The sequence below is a fragment of the Passer montanus genome, unplaced genomic scaffold (assembly GCF_014805655.1).
Source record: "Passer montanus isolate IOZ18808 unplaced genomic scaffold, ASM1480565v1 scaffold10, whole genome shotgun sequence".
NCBI classification, from domain to species: Eukaryota; Metazoa; Chordata; class Aves; order Passeriformes; family Passeridae; genus Passer; species Passer montanus.
In genome coordinates, this window is record NW_024356505.1 from 38,442,352 (window position 1) to 38,467,839 (window position 25,488).

Here is a 25,488-nt window from a genome sequence, read left to right on the forward strand (position 1 = left end):
AGCTCACGCCCTCCTTTCCCGGCCGGTAAGCGCGGCTGGAGGCGCTGTCACCACACGGAGGGCTGATGTTCCGGCTGGAAGGGGAGAGCGCGGCCGCTTCCCTGCTCCCACCGCCTCCAGACGGGGCCTGGGCTCCCTCTACCGAGAGCGTGGAGCCATGGAAAACGAATAAACCACGTCCAAGCAAAGCTGCCAGGCAGAGGAATGTCTGTTTCCCGTGCAGAGGAGTGCTTACAGGGCAGGAAAAGCGATGTTATAAAACCACAGAAACCCCCAAATGCTCCGTCAGAACGCTGGAGCTGGGCACAACTACTGAGACAGCACCTGAACCAAGCTCTGCTCAACAGCTGATTGCACAATATCCTGTAATCCCCTGAAATCACAGAATCACAGGGTTGAAGAGACCTTCAAGATTGAGTCCAAACTTTTCCCTGACACCTCAACTAAACCATGGCACCGAGTGCCACATCCCAGTCTTTTTTTAAACACATCCAGGGATGGTGACTCCACCACCTCCCCGGGCAGACCATCATCCTTAATCCACACCTTAATTCATCAACCTTAATCCACACACCTGCAGAGGTTAATCAGAGCTGGGGGAAAGTGGCTGTTTAGTTATAAAAGGAAATTCCAGTAGATCACTGCCCCAGTCCCAGGATAGGCCCTGCCAGGTAGTTCCCACTTTTTAAACAAAGCACAGAGGTCTCTCACCGAAGGCAGAAGCAGCACAGAGTTACCTTTATTGCCTGTGTAACACCTGTAGGAAGGGACAAGCAGAACACAGTATAAACCCATGCACAACAGATACATTAATGGCTCTTAGAAATCTTTCAGAAGAAAAGTTGGAAAGCTGATACACCTCTACAGCCTCATGAGCTAAGGTTTCTCGTTTACAAACTCATGTTTTTCTTTTAAAGCTGGTATTTTAAAATGGTATAGAAATGCTTCTTTACTGAGTTAACTTATTTCACAATAAAAATATAGTTTAGTTCTATTAAATTTTCTTCTGAAAATAAACGTTTCTATTTTTCTATGACAATAAATTACAATGTATCACAAATGTAGGCTTTAAGCAGAGTTACAAATAAGCAGGAATTAAGTATTCCAACTATAGTTTAATGGAATTCAAGGCCCTTAGTAAGAGATAAGCTGAAGGTGCATTTATAATCCAAACTCCATTTGACAAGGTAAATACATATAACTGAAGTAGATTTAATGGGATTTAGTGCTGCGGTACTTGTATATAGGATAAGTATTCATGAATTATCTGCTCCTCTTCCTCAAGTGTTAAATCCAGATAATCCTCTTCATGCTCAGGAATATCCTCTAGGATTTCATTCACTGCATCAGTCTCCATGTCTTCATCTGTTGGTGAACTAGAGGAACCTTCCAATAAAAAGCAGCAGCAGTGAATTCACCACTGAAAGCAGCTGGTGCTCTCCCTGTTTGGCAGCCTGGCTGCTCTGCCAGCCCCTTCCTGCACAACCACCTCTTACAATTACTCTGCAAAGGACAGGTCAGGATGGCCATTCTTCCTAATTATTTAAATGTGGTGTAGGAAAGCTTTTAGTTATACAGCAGGGATGACTACAGCTCTGGCAAATAACGAGAGAAAAAGTATGTGCAAGTTTGTTTGTTGAGTTTAAAGTTATTGATTATGGTTCTATCCTGTAAGGGACACTATGAAGGAGTATGGAGGCAGGCCAGCCCCTGCAGAGGACAGGTCTGGAATAAACTCCTCAGCCCTGTCCAGGACACCCTGAGTGTCACCTTTTCTCCTGGGCTGCACCTGCCTGCAGCTGGTACCCATCTCCTCTGGTCCCTTTGTGGCCGTCACTGCAGGGAACAACAGCTGCCTTCCTGTAACTGTGTTCCCAATAAAAACAGCCTGGGGCATTACTGCAGCCCTGTGTCAGGATTTCAGCAGAAATTGCTTAACTATTTCCTACAAAAGCCAGAACAGCCTTGCCTTCCCTTCCCACCCTGCTGGATGCCACACTCTCACCTGCAGACTCTGTGAGCAGGTCCTTGGAAGAAGTGGATTCCTCTGATGGACTGGACCCTTCTGAGGACAGCAGCAGTGAAGGGGGAAGAACTCCCCCATAATGAGCAAGGGTTTGGGAAGCCACGTGGATGTTCCCTTTAAAGACCTTTAGAGCTTGCTCTGCTGACTCACGGCTGAAACCCATGTATGTCAGCTGCAGGAGGGGAAAAAGATAAAAAATAATTTTAAAAAATAATAAAATAATAAGAAATCTGGGGAAATCCAAGCTCATCTGACACCAGGGTCTGACAGGAATCTGACTCTGCATCTGACAGTCATCCTCTCACACAGAGAAAAGCACTGCATGCCAGGAATTCCAGGACACTGACTCTGGTTTACTGGAACAGTTAACAACAGGGCAGTGACCTATTAAAGGCATGAGTATGTTGAGCAGGATCAAGAGCCTCTTGTCTAGTACCAGACCAATTCTTTTTCTGTTTTCAAAACGAAACTTCAAAGCACTGCAGTGTATCGGGGGGTGCATGTGTTTTTCTGAGGCAATACAGTTTTCTTGCCTGACATCAATTACACAGCCACTCTAACTACTGACGAGCTTGTCAGACAGCCTGTCATGAGAAACACAGATTCCAACTCTTCCCCTTGTGCACTGCAGTTTAGAGACTTGATTAAATTTCTCATTTGCTGTCTTTTTTGGGATAGAGCATTACAGTGCACAAAATTTTCCTCCATATCCATGCATGGCAGGTTGGTGCAATGGGCAGGAAGTACACACAGATTACGTTAGCCTGAGTGACTTCACCACGAAGAGTGAGTGAATGCCAGACCCTGGAGTGTGACAGCCTGAGTGAACATGGGTCCAAGAATACTTGTACAGCTTTACTTCAGGAAAATCTGCTGTTCTTGCAAGCACAACTCAGAAACAAGACAACCAACTCACAAGAAAGCAAGTGGTCTAGCTTACTTGCTCAATACTCTCTTGGGAAACCTGAAACTGGTCCATGGCCACAGAATCATCATCATCATCTTCCAAGAGTAACTCAGGATTGTCAAGAATAAACTGTAGGAAAACAGAGAGAGATCAAAATAGAGGAACAGAGTGACAACAGTACTCAACACAGTTGCAGCCCAATGGCTGATATAAGCAAACCTCAGCCAACTTAAGCCACATTTGATTTATTGGGTCAGGAAGTGCAAGTTCAGTCATTACAGCTCAGAAAAGGTAGCTATGAACTAAAAAGTGTAGACTACAGAAAACAGGAATCTGCTAAACAATAAAAAAAAAACCAACAACCAACCAAATTTCTTTTGTACAACGTTACAGAAAAAAAAGTGTACAGAGAAATCACTTACCTTAAAGGCTTGGTCCAGGTTTCCTCGTGTCTTTTGAAGAGCTATCTGAGCAGCTCTCTCTGAGTAGCCCATACTTTTCAGGGTGTTGATGTCCTCCAGTCGCCGCCTCCTTTTAGCTCTCTCCTCCCTCCTGATCTGCGCCTTTTCCTGCAAGAGCACAGGCACTGCAAAGCTCACTGTGCAAGGGAATGCTTTAACACATACCCTGTGCATGGAGGGTTTCTTGGATTTTTTTTTGCTTCAAATTTGAATCTCTTGGGAAAAAGGCTTTTTTTTTTTTTCTGTAAATACAGACTGTGCTGCCAGACACTCGTTCCTAAATAAAGCTGCATTTCCATGAGCCAGCCCTGTCGCCACACTTCCGCTCTGCAGATCAGATCTGGTGCCATCACAGCTATTCCAGGCCCTGTGTGGTAAGTGACAAACCCATTTGGCAGATGGGCCCACAGACAAGACTTGCCAAGGACAGACAGTCAGAACCGGGCAGGGAGCCAGGGAGTTCTGTTCAGTCTTCCCTCAGCCAGTTGGCTTTTCTGTCCACACTTCACTGTCTGAAGTCTAGAAGTGCCTCCTCAGCTTACCAAACATCACTTCAGATCTGGACAGCACTGTCTTCACTCACTCTAGCACAAAAAAATCTTTTCCCTCCTGGATCTTCCAAGTACAAACCCACAATAGAGGGCAGCCAAGCCTGGGAGTGACAGCTTGGTCCTGGTGGTTTGTTCCCATATCATTGCTGAGTAGCAAACACTGGTGCAAAGCCTTTCCATGTGCCTCTGTAGTACAACCACAGGTCTTTGGCACTCTTGTCCCATCTGTTTTGAGACAGAGCTTCCCCTGTTAGTGCATTAAGTTTTGGTTTCAAACTTGTGCCAACACGTCCAACTGTTGGCTACACCAACAGTGCCAGAGCAGGATAATCCAAGTCCTTAACTTAGCACCGCCCTGCCCTGGCCACAAAACACACAACTCATGGACACCCCAGCTCAGGTGATGTGTGGTTTAATGCCCTCACTGCCCTTACCTCTCTCCTGTTGGTGATTAGATTGGCAGCATGCTCCACATTCCCATGGCATGCTCGCAGGGCAAGGCGAGCTTCCTGCTCCGAGAACCCCAGGAGTGACAGGCGATCCACTTTGTCAGGATCTATGGACAGCTCTCCGTACAAAGAGGATGCCTGGGAAGAACAAAATGACATCACTTACACTGTTAAAATACAAACAAAAAAAGCCTCCCTGTTTCTCTGAGGAAGCAAAGAACAGGTTCCAGATGGAACCCAAACTGAGGGGTTGGAATGAAGGACTCCAGAGTTTTACCTAAAGGTAAAAGAAGGTCTTACCTTCTGAATGTACTCTGCAGCCTCCTTTTCTCTGCCACTGTGGTAGTGCCCAATCCCTTGAAGGAGGTAAAGCCGCAGAAATAAAACCTTCTCCCGGCCATAGCTTCCCTAAGGAATTGTTTAAAGAAGGAGAGGGGACCATGTAGATAGAAACACGTGGTAGAACACCAGTTCATTATCAACAGAACACTCTACACATTTAGAGAAGACACAGTCTGGGCTTTGTGACACTCAGTGTGCAGATAAAGCACCACACCTAAACCCCTGATCATGTCTGTGCATATAAACACAGGTTTGCCATGACCTTTTTGCCAGGCCTAATGTTTCCCCTGGGCTGACAATTATGGAACCAGGCAATTGTCAGCACAGGGGAAATGATCATCAGCAGAGGCTGATGATACACAGGAAAACTTGAAGCTTCTAAAAGCCAGTCTTGCAATATTTGAACAGTAACTGAATACATGCAGAAAAAAAATCCCACCCTAATTAAGTCAAACCCAGCATACTTTGATGTCAATAAGCCTCTCGTGGTTCTCTCCATAGCACCTCTGGAAGCATCTCTGTGCTGTGGACAGCTTTTTCTCTGCATCATCCAGGCAGTCCAGCTGCTCCAGACGGAAGTAGCACCACACTATATCCAGCTGCAGCACTGCGTAATTATCAACCGTGTTCAGCAGCTCCGTGCTACACTCACTGGAAAATAAAATAATTACTTTTTTTTCTGCAAGAGGGTTGCTTATTTCCCCTCCCCCCACCACTTTTTAACATTCATAAGACAACATTAGAAGTGTGGACATTCATGTTGGAGAAAGCACACTCTTCATATCTGAGGCAGGAAACTGATGCCAGGGAAACAGGAATCAAATGCTGATCCCCCATTCCATTCACTGACACACAGGACTGATGCCAAGGCTGCATCTTAAAGCATCACAGTAACAAAATGAGCTGTGGCTACTGTTTAATATGGCATCTCTAAAAGCATAATGGAATTAAACCCTGTGTGATCTTTGGGAGGACTGAGAAACTGCCTCAGTGCACATGAACATGCTGAGAGCTGTGCCAGTCTCCTTGCACACCCACACAGGTGAGAAACAGACAGGGACAGTATTACTTTTGGGATCTCAAAAGAAAAATTTAGGGCTCTGACAGCTGATAGGAAATGAACTTACTTGCAGAAGCCCTGGTATGGTTACTGACCTCAGCTATCTGCTCCACCTTTTACAAGAAATTATTACTTCACAGGAGCAACTGCAAATGAATATCCGTAACTGTCTCTCAAGCTAATGCAATTTATAACCTGGTACATGAATATTGACAGTTTCTGTTTATGCTGTTATGAAAGATTAACTTGCCCAGTGGCAGTATCTGTTTCAGCTGTTCTACATGAAGCCACCTGTCACTGCAAGTCAGAGCTTTATCTGCTGCTTCCCATCTGCAAGGGGGGGTGTGGAGCAACCCCAGGCAAAACTGGCCCTGATTTATATGCACAGGTAGAGACTGTGCTGTTCCTTTATGGGCTGACAGTAAAGACAGACACAAAGACTCAAAAATGTTCTTACCAGAAGTGTTTATCAGCATCCAACAAATATGGAAGTGCTATTTCATATTCTTTCTTCTTCATTAATGCTCTGCCTTTCTCATGGTAACCCATAGCCAGCACAAGTGCCTAGAAAAACAGATTGAGACTTTTGACTGCACCTCCCCAAATCAAAGTGCTAAAAGGAAATATCCAATATCCAGGTAATCCATCAGAGTCCTCATTCCTCCTAGAAAAACACCACTGTATCAGTTCTGCAAGACCAGTGCTATCTCACACTGCTTCACACTTCTCTCCCACCTGATAATGTCAGATACTGTCTAGTTAAAAGCAAGGGATGTTACTGGCACAAGAAATGCTGCACCAAGCTTACTTTAAGTATGCAATCCCAGAGAGATTCTCAATGGTGAGTGATACAAAGCTCAGCATTTTTCTGGGTGCTGCACTTCCTAACAGCACCAAACTTGTTTTGCTTCGCTATCACAATTATCTCATAAAACCTAAGAATTCACCTCCTGAACAGCCTCAGAACTGAAAATTAAATTTTGAATGTGTCAGGAAAACACTCCTGCAGTATAACAAATTGAAATGTAATAATAATTCTGGATAGAAACAACCTGCAATATTTCCTCTGATCCTTGATCAATACTGATGAAATCTCATCCACTTGAGCACTGGATGCTCTAAGTCTTCAGGTGAATTATTATGTTCAGCACTTCATCAAAACTGCATGCAGACTCATCAAGTTTACAAATGGAAATAAGGCCTAAGAAATAAATTACTTTCATGTCTTTCTAGGACACCCAAAATTTACAATAGGCACTAAGATCAACAAAGTTAAAGCTTGTTTTAGACCCCAAAGTAAGATATGGACTACACAGGGGTCAGTGCCAGATCACACCTGCAATGAGATCAGGAATCAGAGGTTGTCTCCAGATGACTGAAATGTTCCCACCTACAGAATTCTACTTCAATTGTATTTCAAAATTATTTGTATTAAACAAACATCTAGTGGGCCCAGGGTTACATCCCCAGAAAGTCTGGCTGTATTTCAATCCCATATTTTAAATGTTTCATAGCTTTAAGAGCTATATTAGTGGCACTGTAAGATGCTTTCACCTACTTTTTTAGCTTGAGGAGGAATCTGAATTGACCTTCCAGTTTGATTAGCTATATCTAGGTATGGGGCAGAGTCTGGATCCAAGTACTCCTCTGAAAGATATAAAAAAGTTTAAAATTTAAACATCACCTTCAACAGAGCAACTCTGCTGCCATAAGATTATTTTAGTAATGTTGTTAAACAAAACAGCAAACAACAAAAAACCCCCAGAATTACATATAAAGGCTGCATGTCTGTTTTTCTGGACATACCAACAGTGGCTCTGGCCAGGTAAACATGAGGAACTTCTAGAAAGGTCACTGTGGAAAAGGCCTTGTGCATGTAGAAATTTAGACACAATATCGAAAGTTCCAAGAATTATAAAGAAATGTTTTTTTTGCAGAAGACAAAACACCTACATTTTACACAACACAGCATTTGAAATGATTTATCAACTAAAGCTAGAATATTTAAAAAATACAGCTGAGCACAGTTGATAAAGCTGGAAAAAAATACAGCTCAGTATTTTCCTTCCCCACATCTTTAACGCTTGTTATCAAACTACCAATTTTGTTTTCACATCCATTTGATTTACAATGAAAATATTGTTTTCTTGTAGCCAAAAGACAGTTAAGGAAGAGTTTGTTGAGATTAAAAGCTTCTGCCCTGTGGTTTCTCTCATGTGAGACAAAAGGATTGTGAAACCTTCACTGCACTTCTCACAGAACCTTCATCCTGGGAGCCCATTACACTCTCTGCTCTTTACTCTGGCATTGGCTGTAACTGACAGCAGCAAAAACATAAAGAGACCCAACTCAGGATTCAAAATTTGGGGTCTAAACCATCCCTTATGTCCAAAAAAGGCCAACACTTCTGTCATGTGTTCAAAATCTGATATTGTGGTAGGAAACCAGAAGTCACCAGCTTTGAAGCTTTGTTCAGGTGCTTCTGCATTTGGCAGGAATTCGTGACCTGCTCAGCTTCACAGCTCCTTGCTTGTGGATTTGTGACACAATGGAATAGAGAAGTGATTTACACTCCCCACCAAGCACTGCAGTTCAGAAACACAACCTCATTTTCAAGAATTATTACTGTTAAATTAACTATATCCTTTTAACTTAATCCACAGTTGCCAGGAATCAACATCCCAAGGGAATGAGAACACCACAGCCGTGTTGCAGATGACAGTGACAAATGAGCTGCTCTGCACAATGAAACCATGGTTACACACAGCCATACCTAAACTACAAAAAAAAAAGTGTTTAATGACTTAAAACACACTATGCACTGTGCTTTTGTCTACAATAAATCCAAAGCTTCTCACAAATCATCAGTCCCTTAAATGCCAAGTGCTAATTAAACAATTGATTCATATTGTGTCCTTCTCAAAGTGCCAAAGTTTTTTGCAGTATTCTAGTTGTGTAAAAATGGTGGAAAAAAGTTTTAGCCAACTTAAAATCCAGTTTTCAAATTGGTAGAAACCTAGAAAAGTGTGAACTGAAATTCAGCCATGCTATAGGCAGTTGAAAGGCCTCTGAGAATGTAATTTTGGATGCACAAAAATTAATGAACACACACCTCCCCCCCAATCCAACAAGCCCACTTACCTCTTGCTGCTAGAATTTCCAAACCCTTCTTAGTTCTCTGCATCTTGTCATTTATTTCTTTTTCTTTCTTACACTGAAGCTCTTCCTCCTGAACTTTTCTTTTGGTTTCCTCATCACTCTGTTCCAGCTGAAGCACCATCACTTTTGCATTGTGTGTGACACCCTGATCTTCAAGGGTTTTACCTGCAAAACAGAGTGTGATTAATACAATTCAACTAATGGAACTAATGAAATTGCAAGACTTGAGAACTCATCAAAGCCTCTAAAAATTACTGACACAGTCAGCAAAATTTAGAATCAGATTTGTGTCTTAAAAGGGCTTTTGAAGTGATTTTATGTTTCTTTCCTTGTTTTTTTCCAAACATTTTAGAAATACCATTATTTCTATTTCAGTTAATTGATCTTCAGGCAAAAACTGCAATAAGAACATGTCCAGGATCATACACCACAAGAGTACAGGACAGAGGAACTGGGAACTGAATCCAAGCTCCTTCTGTCAGTTCTGTGGCTCTAATTCTGATATATTCCAGAGCCATCAGCAAAGAAAAAGCTCTATCACCACTTCCCACATGTCTGACAGGTTGAGCATGGGCAAAACATTACAAAAAGTCTTTAAAAATGCTCTTATAGAGTAAGGTTTTTGAAGGAATTTAGACTTTCTCCTAAATGTGCATTTTCAGTGTTTCAACACTAGAAAAGGGGATTTTCTACATTCATTACAGTTTTCCTTTAATTCATCTAATTCTATTTAAGCATTTGGATTATTATAATTTAATAAATTTCCTGTAAAGCAGAAACTGAAAATGTAACAGCTGTTTTTTTGAAATTTCTGAAATTAATAGAGTTAAAAGGCAAATTTTCTTTTGAGAAGCAGAAAACTAGAGAATTATCATAAAAGTATCTTTAACTAGAGATACATACCCAGATCAAGCTGCTTCTTATTTATGATTATTTTGACAGCATTTTCTTGTAATGCATATTCCTGTGCTATCCTGTGAAATAAATAATTTCATCCATGAACATAAATTTTTAAGGTTATACAATATTGTTGTTTCAACAGTAATAAAACATAAAAACAAGTGCTTATAAATGGCTAAAAATCTTTGCTACAAAAGGCTGCTAGAAGTAAAATAACCCCATCAGAGAGCTTTATGTACTATATAGAGAAAAAAAAGGGAAAAAGCAAAACAGACAGAAAATAATCTGATATTTTAGGCTTAAAAGCAAAAAAGAAAGAGAAAGTCATGTTAACTGTTTAGAGGATCTGCCTGGTTACAGACTTGGAACACTGGTACTTGCTGGGGATTTACACAGAACTCTCTTTTTCCTGTTTTCCATCTGTTAAACCACAGCTGTTCCCATGAAGAACTGCCCTACAGGGACACTGGACATCCTGTTCAGAGAATAGATGCTAAGAAAAAGCTTAAATCAAACAAAAAGCATGTTTGTTTGCATTTTTTAAAAATGCTCTGTGACAGGGTGGTGTCTCATGAGAGAAGCACAAAGGGTGATTGCACTTACTGGGATCTGAGCTCTTTGCCTGTGATGAACAGACTGGTCTCCAGTGGGATTTTCCTGCTCTGTAGTAATTATATTGGGTGGGGAAAAGAAAGAGGGAAGGAAAAGCATGATATTAATATACTTTGGACATTTTCTTAATTAACTGTTCTACAATAACATTTCTCTTCCAAATAACAATCATACTTAGAGGGCTATGGCTGGACATACATAGCAATAATTTCCAGTTCTGTACTTGCTATAATGCTAAAAATAAGCATTTTAACAGCAGGATATTCAGAATTAAATAAATCTAAATTCAGAACCAAACAATTTAAATTAATTTAATTATGCACCTCCAATCTTAACTGTGCTTTGCAATTATGCCACTCACCTGTGACTGGCTAAGTTATGATTAATTCCTATTAGTGTCTCTGGTCCCAGATTAGATAAACTGGAGTTTTAAATTAATTCATTCCCCTATTTGCCCAGCAGCATTATAAAATAGAATTATGAAACTATTTGGTTGTTTTAACTGCATGGCAATCACTTAAAACTCTCTACCCTTTAGCCCAGGTAATTATTTTTCACTACAGGAGTATTTTATGCATGAAAATAGAAGTCAAAACCTGACTCTAAAAGGGCAAAACTTAATTCAGTTCTCTGTTGGAGAAGACTTTAGGAGCCTGCTCTGGAAGGCTGAGCTTTGGAATGGGCTGCCCAGGGAGGTGGTGGAATCTGCATCCCTGGAAGTGTTCAAGAAACATCTGGAAGAAGCACTGAGTGCCATAGTTCCATTGTCAAGGTGGTGGAGACTGGACTTGATGATCTTGGAGGTCTTTTCCAACCTTAATGATTCTGTGACTCTGTAATTCTATGAATCCATGAAGGGAACAGTAAGTGCCATCACAACAGAAAATCCTGCTCCTCATTTCCAAGTTCAAGTGACTCCATGAAGGGAGCAGGTGAGTGCCATCACAACAGAAAATCCTGCTCCTCATTTCCAAGTTCAAGTGACATCAAAATGCTGAATCAACCTTAGGTATTCTACAGCTGAAAAAATACATCTGTTCTTTATTGCTAATACAAGCAGTTACATCAGAAGGAATCAAATTAAAATAAGACACTTAAATCTAATTTACTTTTCTGAATTGAAAGATTATTTGCTATTAAATCCCAAAGAGAAAAATTCCTCATCTCCTTAATATTATATTCCTTTGCTATGATACTTCCATATACCTGGGAAACTAAAATATGTAATTTCCCCCTCCCCATTTTTTTTATACCTGACACAGATCACTCATACCAAACACTGTAGTGGAAAAAACCTCAAAGTAAACCTACTCAAACCTCAAAGTCAAGCTATTTATGCAGACTTTTCTGCAGTGTTACTCACTTTTCTACGAGGCAGATATATATCAAGTCTTGCAATCCCAGTCACTTTGAAATTCTCATTTCCTGTCCCACGCTCAATTGCTTTACACCGTATTTCTTCCAGCATATTCTCTGCATCATTCTTATTGATATTCAGCTTGGATGAATATTTTTGTACAAGCTCCTGAAAAAATGACAAGAAAAACTGGGAAAATGCACCAGCAGTATGACATGGAAGACGTACACATCAACTCAGAGAAAATATTTACCTTCATCTCTTCACCAGCTTCCTTTTTCTCATTTGTATATGGTGGTTTCCATAGCTGAATTTTGTCCTCTCTTAAGCAGCTTGTCAGTTTTGCTATCAAATACTTCTTTTGTGCCATTCTTTTAAAATAAAAGCAGAGTTGGAAGGGAAAAGAGAGAAAAATAAACAATCCTTTAATACAGTTTTCTTGTAGTAGGACATTCTGCTTTTCAAGAAGCCTAAGTGACATTCTGGAACGCTGAAATAAATTATGAGTATTAAATTCATTCCATGCATTTTGGTGGGGAGGGGAAACTGAGGCCAAACCATGAGAAAAAATGGGGCAAAAATAATTGAAAAGAGGGTGAAATTTTGATCAGAGCAGGGATAACTAACAAGGGCCCTGCCATTTCAAGACAAATTAAACCTTTACTGATCCCCTCATGTGAACTGGGAGTCAATACATCAAAATTGACAATTCAGTTGTTCTGCCCTGCTCTGGAACCACCAATTCTGATTCAGCTCAGACAAAGCAGGAAACTCTGAGTTAATCAGCATGACCCTGGGGAAAAAAACCCAAACACCACAAAAAAAAGCAGGGGAGCCACACAGAGAGCAAGGAAGGGTGGGTGCAGAGATCAAGAGAAAAAAACAAACTCCAGGTGCATCATAAATTATGGGAGAGTTGTGGCTCTTGGACACTGGCAATCATATGGAAAATGTCCTTTAAATTAGACAGAAAAGCATTTAAAATGTTGGCATACATGCACTAAGGTGGCCATGAAATTCAATTAATCAGTTTCACTTTTCTTTCAGAGTGGTTTCCATCTTTCATTCTTGTTTATTGGCACACAGCTCTCATAAGAACAGGGAAGAGTTCCCCCAGTTTCAAAAACTGCTCCTGGCTCAGAAAAACACTATTTGAGGGGGGGGGGGGAAGTAGGCAAATATTCAATTTGTGGTAAATTTACCAGTCAGCCTTACCTCAAGCCCAGCTTAACTGAGCTTCAAAGAATTCCCTGCAAGCTGCACTGACAAGAGTTTCCCCTAAACAGGAGTCAGAGGGATGAAGTGGGCAAGAGGATGGTTTAACAACCCTTCCAGCTGGATTGCTGCAATTTGCACAGTGTCTGTCTGTCCAAACCAGCAGAGACAAACAACATTCTTTTTCCTGCTGGGATGCTGCTGCTATTATTTGAGAGCCAAGGCAAACAATGGCATTTACAAAGCTAAAAGTGACAAAACCACTCAATTTCCAAAACACTGTAGCTATTACTGCAGCTTTCCCCTTTTCCAAAACAAACCAGGGAATTCTCATTAACAGCCTGTAACCATCATTTCCCCACTTTTAAGTTATGCTGAAGACCCATTTTATAACCACAATTCTACCTAACATTTGCAAAAAAAGTTACTCATGGTTTTGGGTCACTCAGATAAAATTTAAAATTGCAGTCTGTGCTTAAGACTAAGAATTGTAAATGCAGGTCACATTTATCAATACTATAGCTTGGTAAGTTTGTGATTTCTAATTAATCCATCAAAACAGAAAAGACCACTGCAGTCTCCAATTAAACTTATTCTTACTAACACTCTATTTAAAAAATAAACTTTTGCTTTCACAAGCACAAAACCTATGATTTTATGTGTAACATTTCTAACACCTGTAATAAATTCCATCACAGCATCACTAAGTTGCATTAGAATCCACGGCAAAAACATCTCTGACTTTTCCATCAGCCATGAAACGCCACAAGAGCTCCTGAGGCAATTTCACTTTCGCTATGAGTTTAAAGGGACTTTCTCAAAACTCACTGGAGTAAACAAGGGGGGTATTTCCCCAGGAACGCTCTGAATGCCAGACTCAGCTTTTGTAAACAAAATATCATCCTCTTAGGCCAGTTTTACGTGAAATAAAACAACTAGAGGAGTAAGATGCGCGAGATAAGATGCAGCAACCAGGTTCAAAAGGCAAATTGTTGACGGAAGGAACAGGGGGTTGCCAGAATGGTTGGATAATAAAGCAGGACACATTAATTTTCCCTAAAAACGAGCCAAGCACAGCTCTGACCCACTCCTCCGCGGCTGAGCGAGGCGAAGCACTGAAGCCATGAGCAGACCCACAGGGAGGGCAGCCCCATCCCTGCGGGCCCGGGCATCCTCATCCCTCCCCGGGAGCACATCCAGAGCCTCCCATGCCAGGGCAGCGCCGGCCCCCGCAGCACGGCCCCGGGCACCCACCTGCGCCCCGCGGGCTCGGCGCAGCCGCCGCCGGGGGAAGCTCGGGGGCCGACGCGGCTGCTGCCTGAGCTGCTTCCCGGCAGGGAGGGAAGGAGGGAGGCGAGGGCCGCGGTCCCTGAGGGAGAGGAGCGGCAGCGGCTGCTACGGCGGCCCGGACGGCCCGCGGAGGCGGGCATGACGTGCGCGAAGCCGCGCCCCGCCCGCCATGTCCGCGCCCTGCCCTCACTCGGGGCGGCTCCGCGGCCGGGCGCGCAGGGGCACAATTCCCTTCTGTGGTGGTGGTGGTGTTTGGTCTCTGCGTGCTTTCGAGCTTAGTGAAAAATAAAGGAATCACGGAATCACCTGCGTCGGTTAGGCTGGAAAAGAGCTCTGAGGTCATGGGGTCTGACATGATGGAATGCCACCATGTCAGGCAGGCCATGGCGCTCAGTGCCGTGTCCCGGCTTTCCTTAAAATCTCTAGGGAGTGTGGCTCCGCTGTCTCCCTGAACTCCCTGTTCTAGTGTCTAATCTTCCTTTCCGTGAGGAAATTCCCCTAAATGTCCAACCAGAGCTCCCTGACACAGCTTAAGGCCCTGTCATCCTGTCCCTGAGGAGGTTTACCCCATCAATGTGTGGGAGAGGTGCCAAGAGCATGGACCAGGCTCTTCTTGGTGGCACCCAGCAACAGGACAGGAGCCAATGGGCAGAAAGTTGTGTACGGGAAATTCCACCAGAACATGAGGAAAAACTTCTTCCCTGAGCAGTCACTGAGCACTGAACAGTTTGCCCAGAGAAGCTGAGGAGTTTATCTCTCTGGAGATATTCCAGAACCATCTGGACACAATCCTGTCCCATGTGCTCTAGGATGGCCCCACTGGAGCAGGGAACTAAGACCAAATTACCTCCGTGGCCCCTTCCAACCTGACCCATTCTGTGGTTCTGTGAGACTTAACCCCTGAAACAGCAACTTACAAGTTCTAAGTGATATTACAAATTCTAAGTGACATCCAGATGTTAGAAAAATAAATTAATTGTTGGTGGAATTGCCATGTTAAGGTTTGGGGCTCGACATGTTTCAATGATCTCAGACCTTGGGGAAGGTTAACAGAGCTTGGGAAGAAGGATCTACTACTGATAGTGGACACAAAGAATGCAGAATTTACAGGCCACAAGGACATTTGGCAGAACTCCCAAGATAAGGAAGAAACAAATAAAAGCGACTCAGTAGCTGTGCTGAAATTAGCTCCAACTGGGTAAAAAGCAATTCTGGCAGGGAAACATCACAACAACTGACCCAAGAAACCCACAGACTCAAAACGTGAGAAAGTGCTTATTAGCATAAGAAGTGAGAGAATCATTATCAGTAGAAGATAGAATACTAATTAAGAAGTCTCCAACTTGTAGCAGATCAACAATAATGGCTTTGTTTGCTAAAATGTATAAATAGTAAAAAGTTTTGGTGGTGGGCGTGCTTGATTGGTGAAAGATCACCAGCACCTAGGCTTGAAATAAATAATGTTTCTGTCAAGTGTGTAATTATTGGCTTGTTGCACACTGGTTAATGTGACAACAGCAGGACCTGCTGGCTCCAGAGTATCTGGTGGCTCATCCCTGGGATATGATGGGGGTCCCCGAGGCTGCCCGAGGGACTGTCCCTCCAGAAAAGGCTGGGTCTGGGCTGCTGAGTGTTCTGCAGCCACCCCTCATCTGCCCCTCTGTGTGTGTGAGGCAGAGATGTGCAGGTTGGGGTTTTTGCTGTATTTTTTGAAGGCAGCAGGTGAGATTTAGCGTGGGAGTTTGTATTTCCCCATCAGTGGGGGTGCGCAGGGTCTTGCCTGGCTGTGGGGCTGTCATAAGTTAACCAGGGTTCAGAGACTGGGCTGGAAGAAACCATGAGGGATGTGGAAAACCTGGTGCTAAACACCACCTCAGGCTGAGGCAGTGCTCCAGCGTCACTTTTAGTCCCCAAAACATCCAAAAATGGGAACGGGGAGCAAATCTTCAGGGATTTAGCTGTACAACATGGCTGCTCAATATTGTGTTTTGTATTTGAGGTCCTCAGGGGGTTGAGACTTATTCCTGGAATGTTTTTGGTGCCTGTAAAAGATAAACTTTTCTTCTAATGGGTAACACGAGTTACAAGTAACTCACATGGGCTAATTCTTTCGTGTGACCAGCAGCATATTGTCCCAGCAGCAAAGTGATTTAATTTTATTTTACTCTATTTTATTGATGTGTGGCTGAAATAATTGCTCAGCAGTGTGATTTATTCTAGAATGGATGGACCTGCAGGACTGTCCTAATATTTTTTTAGGAAGTCAGGCAAACTACCATGAGGGTCCTATTTCCACCTTTGGAAATGGGAACCTTATGAGCTTGTGAACAAGACACTGAACTAGAATTTCAGGATTCCATACTCCCCCATGAGCATAAATCAGTCAGGCTTGCCGACTGATAAACTCTGAGAAAATTTGCTTTATGGTAGTCTTGAGTTCAGTGCTTGAAACTTGCCTACATCTGTGGTAACAGTGATGGAAGCTCATGGCCAAACATGAAGAAGTTAACAGGAAAGGATTTGCAGATCAGGTACCCTTCAGAAGTGGGACTTTCTGCTATTTGAAGTTTTAGGCTCTTTTCTTTCTTTTTTTTTTTGTGTGTTTTTTTTTGGGTTTTTTTTTTTTTTTTTTTTTTTTGTTTCATTTTCACTACAGCTGCTTTAGGGAAAAAAATGTAATTTTCTCATTAGACAATTGTGTGTGTGTAATATTCCAGTCTCTTGAAATGTTAGTATTGCAACTTTTCTCATAACTGAAACTACCCCACTAACAAGTGAAAACTTACTGAAAGTGCTCTTTCATAATGTCCTTGGAAATTAAATTGAAAGATTCTCCAAAGGCAAAATGCCTTTTCTAAATTAGTTCCAGTCAGTACAAAGCACAGTAATATCCTAGAGAAGCCTGAGGAAAGCACAAAGTGTTTGTATGAAAGAGTTTACAAAGGAGTTGGTTACTTAGTCCATGCATGAACCTGCACTGACTTTAAAACCAAGGTTTTCAAGGTCCATGTTTAATTAAGATAACTAAATCAATCAAAAGACAATAAAGTTTTTGAAGTATTTCCTTCCAAGTAATTTCTTGTTTCATGTGGACTAATTGTTATCTAGTGTTTTCCCCATTATATCTATTAGGTATATCTATGCTTTATCTTACCTTTCCCCCTTTCTAATCCTTCTTTAAATACTTTAACTACTGTGAAGAAAAAAACCCAGTTACTGTGATGTCCCATGGCTACCCATTATGAAGTAGGGAGACATTTCCCATCTCCAATTTTTGTGAAGACTACATTTGAAAAAGGGACCTGTCTGAGCACTTGCAGCCAGAAGTGGGTGATACAAAGATCCTGTTTGTGTCACTGAAAAGCACCTGCAAGAGAGAGTCTCCTCCCTCTAAAGATCTTGCAGAAGGGGAGACCTCATTAGTTTTCTAATGAAACACTGGGGACAGATGGGAATTAAAAATATATTAGGATAAAATTTATGTATCAGAAAGGAATTATATTTACGAAGTCTTATTACAACAATAGAAATGAGCAGAGGTTTTATTAACTGATTTAAAAAATACATCAGAAATTATAATGAATATCTTGAAAGTGAATGATGAAATCATATGTTACAAATTATAAAAATATTAAAGATTATATAGTCAGAATCTTCTCTGGCTAATAATAGTATGAAACCCTCAGCAGGTTGATCTTTGTAACTAGAAGGACTACTTTACTATTTTAAGTTTTAGTCAAGTTGTTGACTAAGTTTTAGGTATTGCTGAATGTCCTCATTGTGAGACATACAACCCGAGCCTCCTTGCAGCTTCAGAAATTCTGGGCCCTTTCCTATTTGGGAAAGGGTAAAAGTTCAGTTTGTTGCAGGCTGGCATGCATTTTGTAGCAGAAATCTGCTGGTGTGCCCAAAGTGCTGCAGTGCGTGATTTCAGTGGTGATTTTTGGCAGGAGCTGGAAATGTTGGAACCATTCTCTTTGCTGAGACTGTTCAACACGCTTGAGCTTCGCAGCTGCCTGAGCTCAGACAGTTCACTTGCTCCTTCATGTTCCATGGTCTGCGGTGTGCCATTTCCCTTTGAAATCAGTCTCTGGTTGTCAAAACCCCATGGTGTGCTGTTGCAGTGGGAATGATCCCAGGAATCTCCTTGTCCCAGGGCCTGCCCCAGGCGGTGCCTTCCCAGGTGGACGCGCCACAGCAAATCCTCTTCTGAGTCGCCACCGTTGGTTGTCTCCAGTGTGACCTTCCTGGCTGGGACGTCTCCTCTGCATGACTTCGACCTTTTAACTTTCTTATTAATTAGAACAGGGTTGATCATTGATTCTGGCAGAACAGATTCATGTCCACCTGCAGGAGAAATGCATTCGTGCCATACGTTAGTATGGTGGCAAAAATCAAGGGTATGATTTCTGCAGCATTAACTCATCTGAAAAGCTTTAACATGAGTTTTAGCTGTGCTTTCTTTCAGTGGCTGAGAGTAGTGCAAGTTCTTTTGATGCCAGGTTAAGGAGTAGAACTACTTCATGCTTGCTTTTGCAGTTCTGAGGGCGTAAATAGTATCCTAGTTTTAGTCAAATGAAAATGGAAATTTATCAAGACAATATTGATCTAACTGGTACTCCAAGACTCATTAACGGCACAGATTGAGAATCGACTTTCAGTCATTAATTGCTTGTAAACAAAACTTCTTAAGGTGAGTAGGGACTTGCTCAGTGTGTTGGCAAGTGCTGTAATTTGAAAGACTAAAATGTTCTGTTTGGTACTGTTTGAAGTTTGTATTCACAATTTAATAATATTGTGACTATTTCCAGATGAAAAAAGTTGTGAATGCCTTCTTTTTCTTAATTTCTTCTTCTTATCATTAACATTATAGACTTGTACTTTAATATTTTACTGCAATTTTACTATTCCAGTTGGTATAAATTGTGTAAATAGCTTACCATACTTGTGTTGCCTGAATGATAACTTAGAGGAATCTGCTTCCTCTGTGGATAGTATAGAGTAGCTGTAACAGTTGGAAAGATTCTGGTCTCCTTTTTTTTTATTCTTCTACCCCTATAGCTTAATTTCTAAAGCACTATGAAAGTTATTGTTAAAAATGTTTAAAATATTAGGGACAGAAATGCTAATGCTACTTTAGGGACAGAAATGCTAATGCTACTTTAATTACGTGTAGCAGTCAGCAAATTGCTGGACATGACTGGTTTTCTATGTCTTGAAAATGAACAGAAACTGATCCATTACACTAAATATAGTTCGTTGACACTACTTCAATATACTTCCATTGGTATAAATGTAGTTTAAATTAGGGGTTGTACAGAGTGCTTGCCTTATTTACAGGATTGACTTATAGTGACTGTGTCTGTTGCAGTATAAATTCTGAAACACATTAAAGGGAGAAAAGTTGACATAGGAGAGTGCTGATTATATTTTGAGTGTCTCTGTACAACTATTTTAAAATTATTGCAATCCTAAATTTGAAATGAAGCTTGAGTGAGTAGGAGTAGGCAGCATTTTGCCTCCACCAAAACCCAACAGCCCAGCCTCTGCTTTATAGCTGCCTTTTGTGTCATCTTTACAAATAAGTATTAGGAGATGTCAGACCCAGCTGATTTACTGGCAGTAAATGAACCTGTACAGCAGGGATTTTGCTAAGCAAGGGCTTTCACTGCTGCCTTTCTCTCCCACTGCCAAAACAACAACCCCAGCATAATAACACAGAGCTTTTTCTGCTCCTTGGCCATGAAGGGTTGATCTGATAAGAGCTGTTTTGCAGTGTGGCTGGGAGGGAGAGCTGTTTCAGACCACATTGGCTCTCATGCCACGTTACTGGGAGAAAGGAGACTGAGGCACGTGTAGAGCTTTGAGATACAGGTGTGTTTGTGCATCCCTCTGTACAGTGAGGTGTGTTGACAGAATTTCTTAGGGTGACACCTCTCAGAGACATAAGAATACACAGTTCTGTACCATGCAACAGTGAGAATCAAAGTTACGACTGGATCTCATCCAAGAAATGAAGCTGAGCTTGGCTGACTACAAAAAGGTCCACGTGCAAATCAGAGCCCTGTATGTTCTGCAGAATAGCACAGTGTAGTACCAAGCTGTGAAAACCAAGGCTTGTTCTCTGTATGTGAGAGAAAAGCCAAGAGAGAATGGAACTGAGAGGCTGAGGTGAAGCACCTTTGCATATTTTTGTATTATTAACTGTGCTCTTGGCTGGACTGACCTTGATAGGAAACATCAGAACATCTAGAACCTTATGAGCTGGTCATCAGAATAATTATGATCTGTCTTGAGTTGATCAAAAAGTTCAGAGTCACAAATCTAGTTCAGTTTTAATAGTGTGCACATTTTGAGTTCAAGGTTGATTTGATTCCTTGCTTGGCTACAGGTGCAGCACACAAAATTGAGCAATGACCTTGGACAGAAATGCGATAGTCCTGAACCACTGGGTATTGAATTAACACACCTCCAGGACTGTCCAAACCTCTCAAGAAAGCTGCAATTATACAGCTCTTTCTGTTTTTCTGTATTTTGTTCCTCCATGCAAATTGTGTATTGTAGCCTTGTTGCACAGTTGTTTACCATCTGGCCATATGCTGTCACCATTAATAGATACTTTTAAGGTTCCGGAGTGGCAAAAGTTAATCTTATCTCAAGTTGGCTTGGGAAATACTTGGAAGAGATTTCTGCAGTCAGAGCTCCAGTATTTATTCTGTTGTGACTGCATGTGCTGAATACTCCCACTTAATTCCTAAAGTAAATACTGTTTTTCAGCTTCTTAGGCAATAAATAATGAATGCACTGCTGTATTATCCCCTAACTGGTGCCTTTCAAATCTTCTTATGGTCTTTGTTCTCAAATAATCAGAAGTGGGCAGAAACATGAATGTGGCAGTGTGTATTGGGGAAGAAACAGAACAGAGTTGTTTTCAGGTGACTTCTTGGTTACTAAGCCCTCTGACAAAAATATAGAGAAGTTAGAGTGTCTTAAGTTCTGTTTAAAGGTCCACAATTTCATGACTCCTTCAGACTGGAAGTGACATACAAAGCTAAAAAGTCCTCCAGAAAACTTGGAATTATCATTCCAACTGTGGTGCAACAAACCTCCAGTGCTCAAAATCCCCGTGGTTCCATGGAAGGACAGCAGCTCTGCCAGGCAGGAGCAAAGCAGGGTTTTACTGGTAAGAACAAAGACCTTTGGCAGGGACTTTTAAGACCACGAGGGACTGAAGGTGCTTTCCTTCCATGAGGGTTTGTATGTTGGGCCTTTGAGGTTTGTCTGTGTGTGTGGGGTTTGTGGTGGTGCTGTTGTTGCCACCCCTTTCCCAGCCCAGCCATAATTTTACCCTCTAGGTGGGGAAACAATTTCCTGCCAGTCCAAATCAGTGATACATGCATGGACTGCCTTTTGGAACTGCCTGGAATTTCACAGTCCTGATACAGCAACGTTCATTTCTGCTCCACATTTTCCTGAAAACTGATGCATGTAACAGGTGCACAGTGCTGAGCCAGGTAATAGGTTTTCCCAGCTTCCACAGGACTGTGTTAAGATAAACTTTTAGGACCTTGAGAACTCAGAATAACAAAAAATGCCCAAGGTCTGACTGCCTGTAACAGTGACATGAATTCTTTCTGCACAGGTTGTTTGAAGACAGAAGTTAAGTGCAGCAGGTTATGTGGTTTTGTGAATGTTTTGGGGAATGTGCATCTGTATAAAAATATTTGTGTGTGGATTTTTAGCCCTACTACATTTTAAATTCCCCAGAAACTGTGCAGTTCTACTTTCTTACATATTTTAATCTTCATCTAAAAATGGCCTTGCAAAAAATCTGCTCTAATTTCATTCATCATATCTGAAACTTCATTTGAATTAATCTGAATAAAGGCTTTTGCTCCCTTTCTTTAACTAACATATTTTTGCTATAACTGATTAGATGGGCTGTTTTGTCCTCAAATTAGCTGCTTTTTGATACCTGATAAAATAAGCTTGTGTATATATATATTTTTTGTTCCTCACAGAGATTTTCATTCTTTTGACATGAGCATTTAAAAACATTTGGATGAAAGAATATTGAAGAAGCAAATCTGTTGTATAGTTCATAATTACAAGTTTTTTTCTGATTGTTTTGATCATGAATTCTGACACAGCCAAATGCTAGAACTGCTGATAGACATAGAGGAAAATGTAAAGAAATGAAATAACAAGTTCTACACTTGTTGAACTAAATACTTATATGAGAGGTCAGTGAAGTGTGGGATTTATATTAAAACTAAATTCAGAAGACAACTTCATTTGTTGTCTTGGTATTCTCAATATCACTTTAACTTGGAAAGCTGATATATCAGTATAGTATTGTTAGCAGTAATTCAACTAAAAACTTTAAAATATTTGCAAGTTTCTTATATAAAATCTGCTTGACATGGCAGGTAGATGAGTGATACATATTCTTACTTGTTTTTCTATTTATGCACTTTCCAAGCAATATGCTCTGAAAATACTTTCAAAACAGGACCTTTTGTTCAAAGCTGAATCTTAGTTACCCACTCTGACTTTTAATTAAAGTTATATTTTAACAAAACCCCAACTTGTGCATGTTACTTGATATTTGTCATTGCTTCCTGCAGTCTTTCTTTACACAGACAGAGAAGGGAAAAAGAGAAAGATGACCCAGAGTTGCTGGTTCTGATGGAAGCATTCAAGAGAGCAGAAATATTACAGAATACATTGCACAAATACACTTATCATAGACATGAAGAACATGGTTACTGTAAGGGTTACTATTTATGTTTAGAACTTTATTTTACTGATATAAAACCTGTAAAATCTTACCTCAAATGTGTTCATCTCTTTCAAATACATAATAATATTTCACTGACATGAAGCTTATGGATATAAATATAAAACCACCTTTCAGCAAAAGGAATAAAACCCCAAAATGACAGAAAAAATATTTACTTCTACATCTCTTGAAGCTGAACACAAAAAGAACAAACTAGGTGTTATTAAAGATTTAAAGAAATAATCTTTACATTACCTATGCATTTTTTTTCCTACAAATAGAAGCGTACCTGTTTTATATACAATAATATGTGGTTGCAGTTTTTGCTTCTGCTTTATGTGGTCATACTGCTCCTCAAGTATGCTTACATCCATCCTGGTGAGCTTCTTATCACCTTCTGAAACCTGTGGCTCTGAGCTATGAGTCACTGAAAAAATACCAGTCACGTATTTGTAAGCCTTCACCATCTGTTCCAACAAGGAAGAAAAAGCCAAGCAGAAGCAGGACATTTCCTTCATTGTGCTGGCAAAAAAAAAAATAAAAAGCAAATCAAGCGTGAAGCATCTGAAATCTTCCTAAATGAAGGAGTGACTTTCTTCCAAGCACGGTGCCTTGTGTCAGGAGCTGCCCGGTCTGCACTGGAGCTGTGGATGTCACTCAGGTTCTTTTCATGCCGAGTGCCCCGAGCTCCTGCATACAAGAGTTCAGGATCAGGACTGCATAGCTGGATTCAATGTTTACTTAAGGTTGTGAGCATATGAACCTTTGCCAAAAAAAAACAGTGAAGTACAAACCCTGGTTGAACACAGCCAAACACAGAAAAGGCTGGGTAATACTGGTTTATGTAGCAATGCTAATTCTTAAATGCATGCTGTTGTGGAGGCATCCCCAGGCCAGGAGTTCCACCTGGGAAATAATTTTCTTTTTTCCTGTGTATTTTGTGTCTTTCCCCCTGACTCTCCCTTCCTTAACTTTCAGTTACATTCTTGCTGATGCTTCTTAGGGCAGTGGGGTGAGAAGGAAGGATTTATCAAGCTTTCATACTTTTGTGTTTATTGTTGCCTTTCAAATAATATGTTGAAAGTATTCAGGCCTGGGTGCAGAGTCAAAAAAATATGAACCAGCAACACTTGGAATTGGGAGGCTGGAGATGGGAACACCTTATTCTGACTCATTCAGAACTCTGCTGTTCTCGAAAATGAAATAAACTACAGAAATAATAATTTTGTTAACGAGAGCTGAGCAAACTTTTAAAATGCGTGGTAAGCTAAATTTTAAAACTTAATGCTTACATTATTATCTCACAATGAGGCAAAAATTTGAAAATCTTGTGGCTTTTATCATATCAGGTAAAGTATAACACTTTGCCTGGGCTGTGTATTGCAAGTTTTTGTTCCTGAAATACGTCCATCAAGGGCCCAAGAAGGTAGTATGTGAAAAAATTGTGCAGTTAAACTGTAGCTTTAATACAATTGTGCATCTGCTCATTCTCATGCAGTGACACATTTTTGGTAAGAGTTTAAAAGCACTGTCTCAAAACTAATTTGAGTAAACAGTCGGGTATTTCCAAAGAGCCGCTTTGAATATAAGACTGAAGTTTTGTAACTAAAATGTCATTCTCTACAGACAATTTACCTTTTGTGTAGCATAAACCAAGTAGAGAAATAAGGCTTGAAAGCCAGACTATTGATGGAAGGGGCAGAGAATTGTCAGAATGGTTGGCTAAGAAATGCAGGCTGATAATAGAGGCAAGGAGGAAAGGCACTGGTACAGCTCTGACACATCCTTCATGGCCAGGGGAGTGAAGGCACCAGAGCAGCATCCTGTGCATCCCCCTGAGCTAGGATCACCCTGCAGCAGCCCCGGTACCCACCTGCACCCCACAGGATTGGCACAGCCTCCGGGGGGTGCTGGGGGACCCAGCTGGCTGCTCCCTGAGCTCCTTCCCGGGAGCAAGGTGAAGCTGCTGGCCTTGAGGCGAAGGGCCTGGAGCGGGGCTGCGGGCACAGCAGCAGCAGGTACCCATGGAACCCAGGCCCTGGGGACACTTGTCACAATGGACGGTGTGAGGTATGGCCAGAGGAAACAGCAGTGGGTTCCACAGTGGGTTTTTCCAGGTTTGTGGGCTTCAAGTCCTGCGATACACTTAGAACTGTGAATCTCCTGTGCTGGAAGTGTCGGCTCAGGTGGGTCTGTGCAACATTTCCAGATGTGGTACCCTCCATCAAGCACTGTGGCATTCACATTCTCTGAACAGAGAGAGACATAATTCTCTCTCCCAGGATTTTTCCTGGGGAAGCACAGAGAGAAGAAGAGAAAACAATTCTTACCTCTATTCTCTGCTTCTGTTGTTTTTGCACATGTGGAATGTGTTATG

At 41.4% G+C, this 25,488-nt stretch overlaps 2 protein-coding genes across 2 annotated transcripts; both read right to left on the bottom strand.

The window, feature by feature from the left end:
* Positions 1–716: 716 nt before the first annotated feature.
* On the bottom strand, positions 717–14,497 carry NUB1 (negative regulator of ubiquitin like proteins 1). Its single transcript, XM_039708499.1, has 15 exons — positions 14,294–14,497; positions 12,078–12,195; positions 11,831–11,992; positions 10,459–10,517; positions 9,859–9,929; positions 8,938–9,120; positions 7,355–7,443; positions 6,254–6,360; positions 5,201–5,387; positions 4,695–4,802; positions 4,380–4,532; positions 3,356–3,502; positions 2,967–3,062; positions 2,006–2,198; positions 717–1,386 (listed from the first exon to the last, which is right to left on the bottom strand). Exons 1-15 carry the CDS (start codon positions 14,467–14,469, stop codon positions 1,223–1,225), a joined length of 2,013 nt encoding a protein of 670 aa, XP_039564433.1. The 5' UTR covers positions 14,470–14,497; the 3' UTR covers positions 717–1,222.
* Positions 14,498–17,893: 3,396 nt separating this feature from the next.
* Positions 17,894–23,787, bottom strand: CUNH9orf152 (chromosome unknown C9orf152 homolog). Its single transcript, XM_039711095.1, has 2 exons — positions 23,401–23,787; positions 17,894–18,676 (listed from the first exon to the last, which is right to left on the bottom strand). The coding sequence occupies exons 1-2, from the start codon at positions 23,627–23,629 to the stop codon at positions 18,105–18,107; spliced, it is 801 nt and encodes a 266-aa protein (XP_039567029.1). The 5' UTR covers positions 23,630–23,787; the 3' UTR covers positions 17,894–18,104.
* Between the last annotated feature and the right edge of the window lie 1,701 nt (positions 23,788–25,488).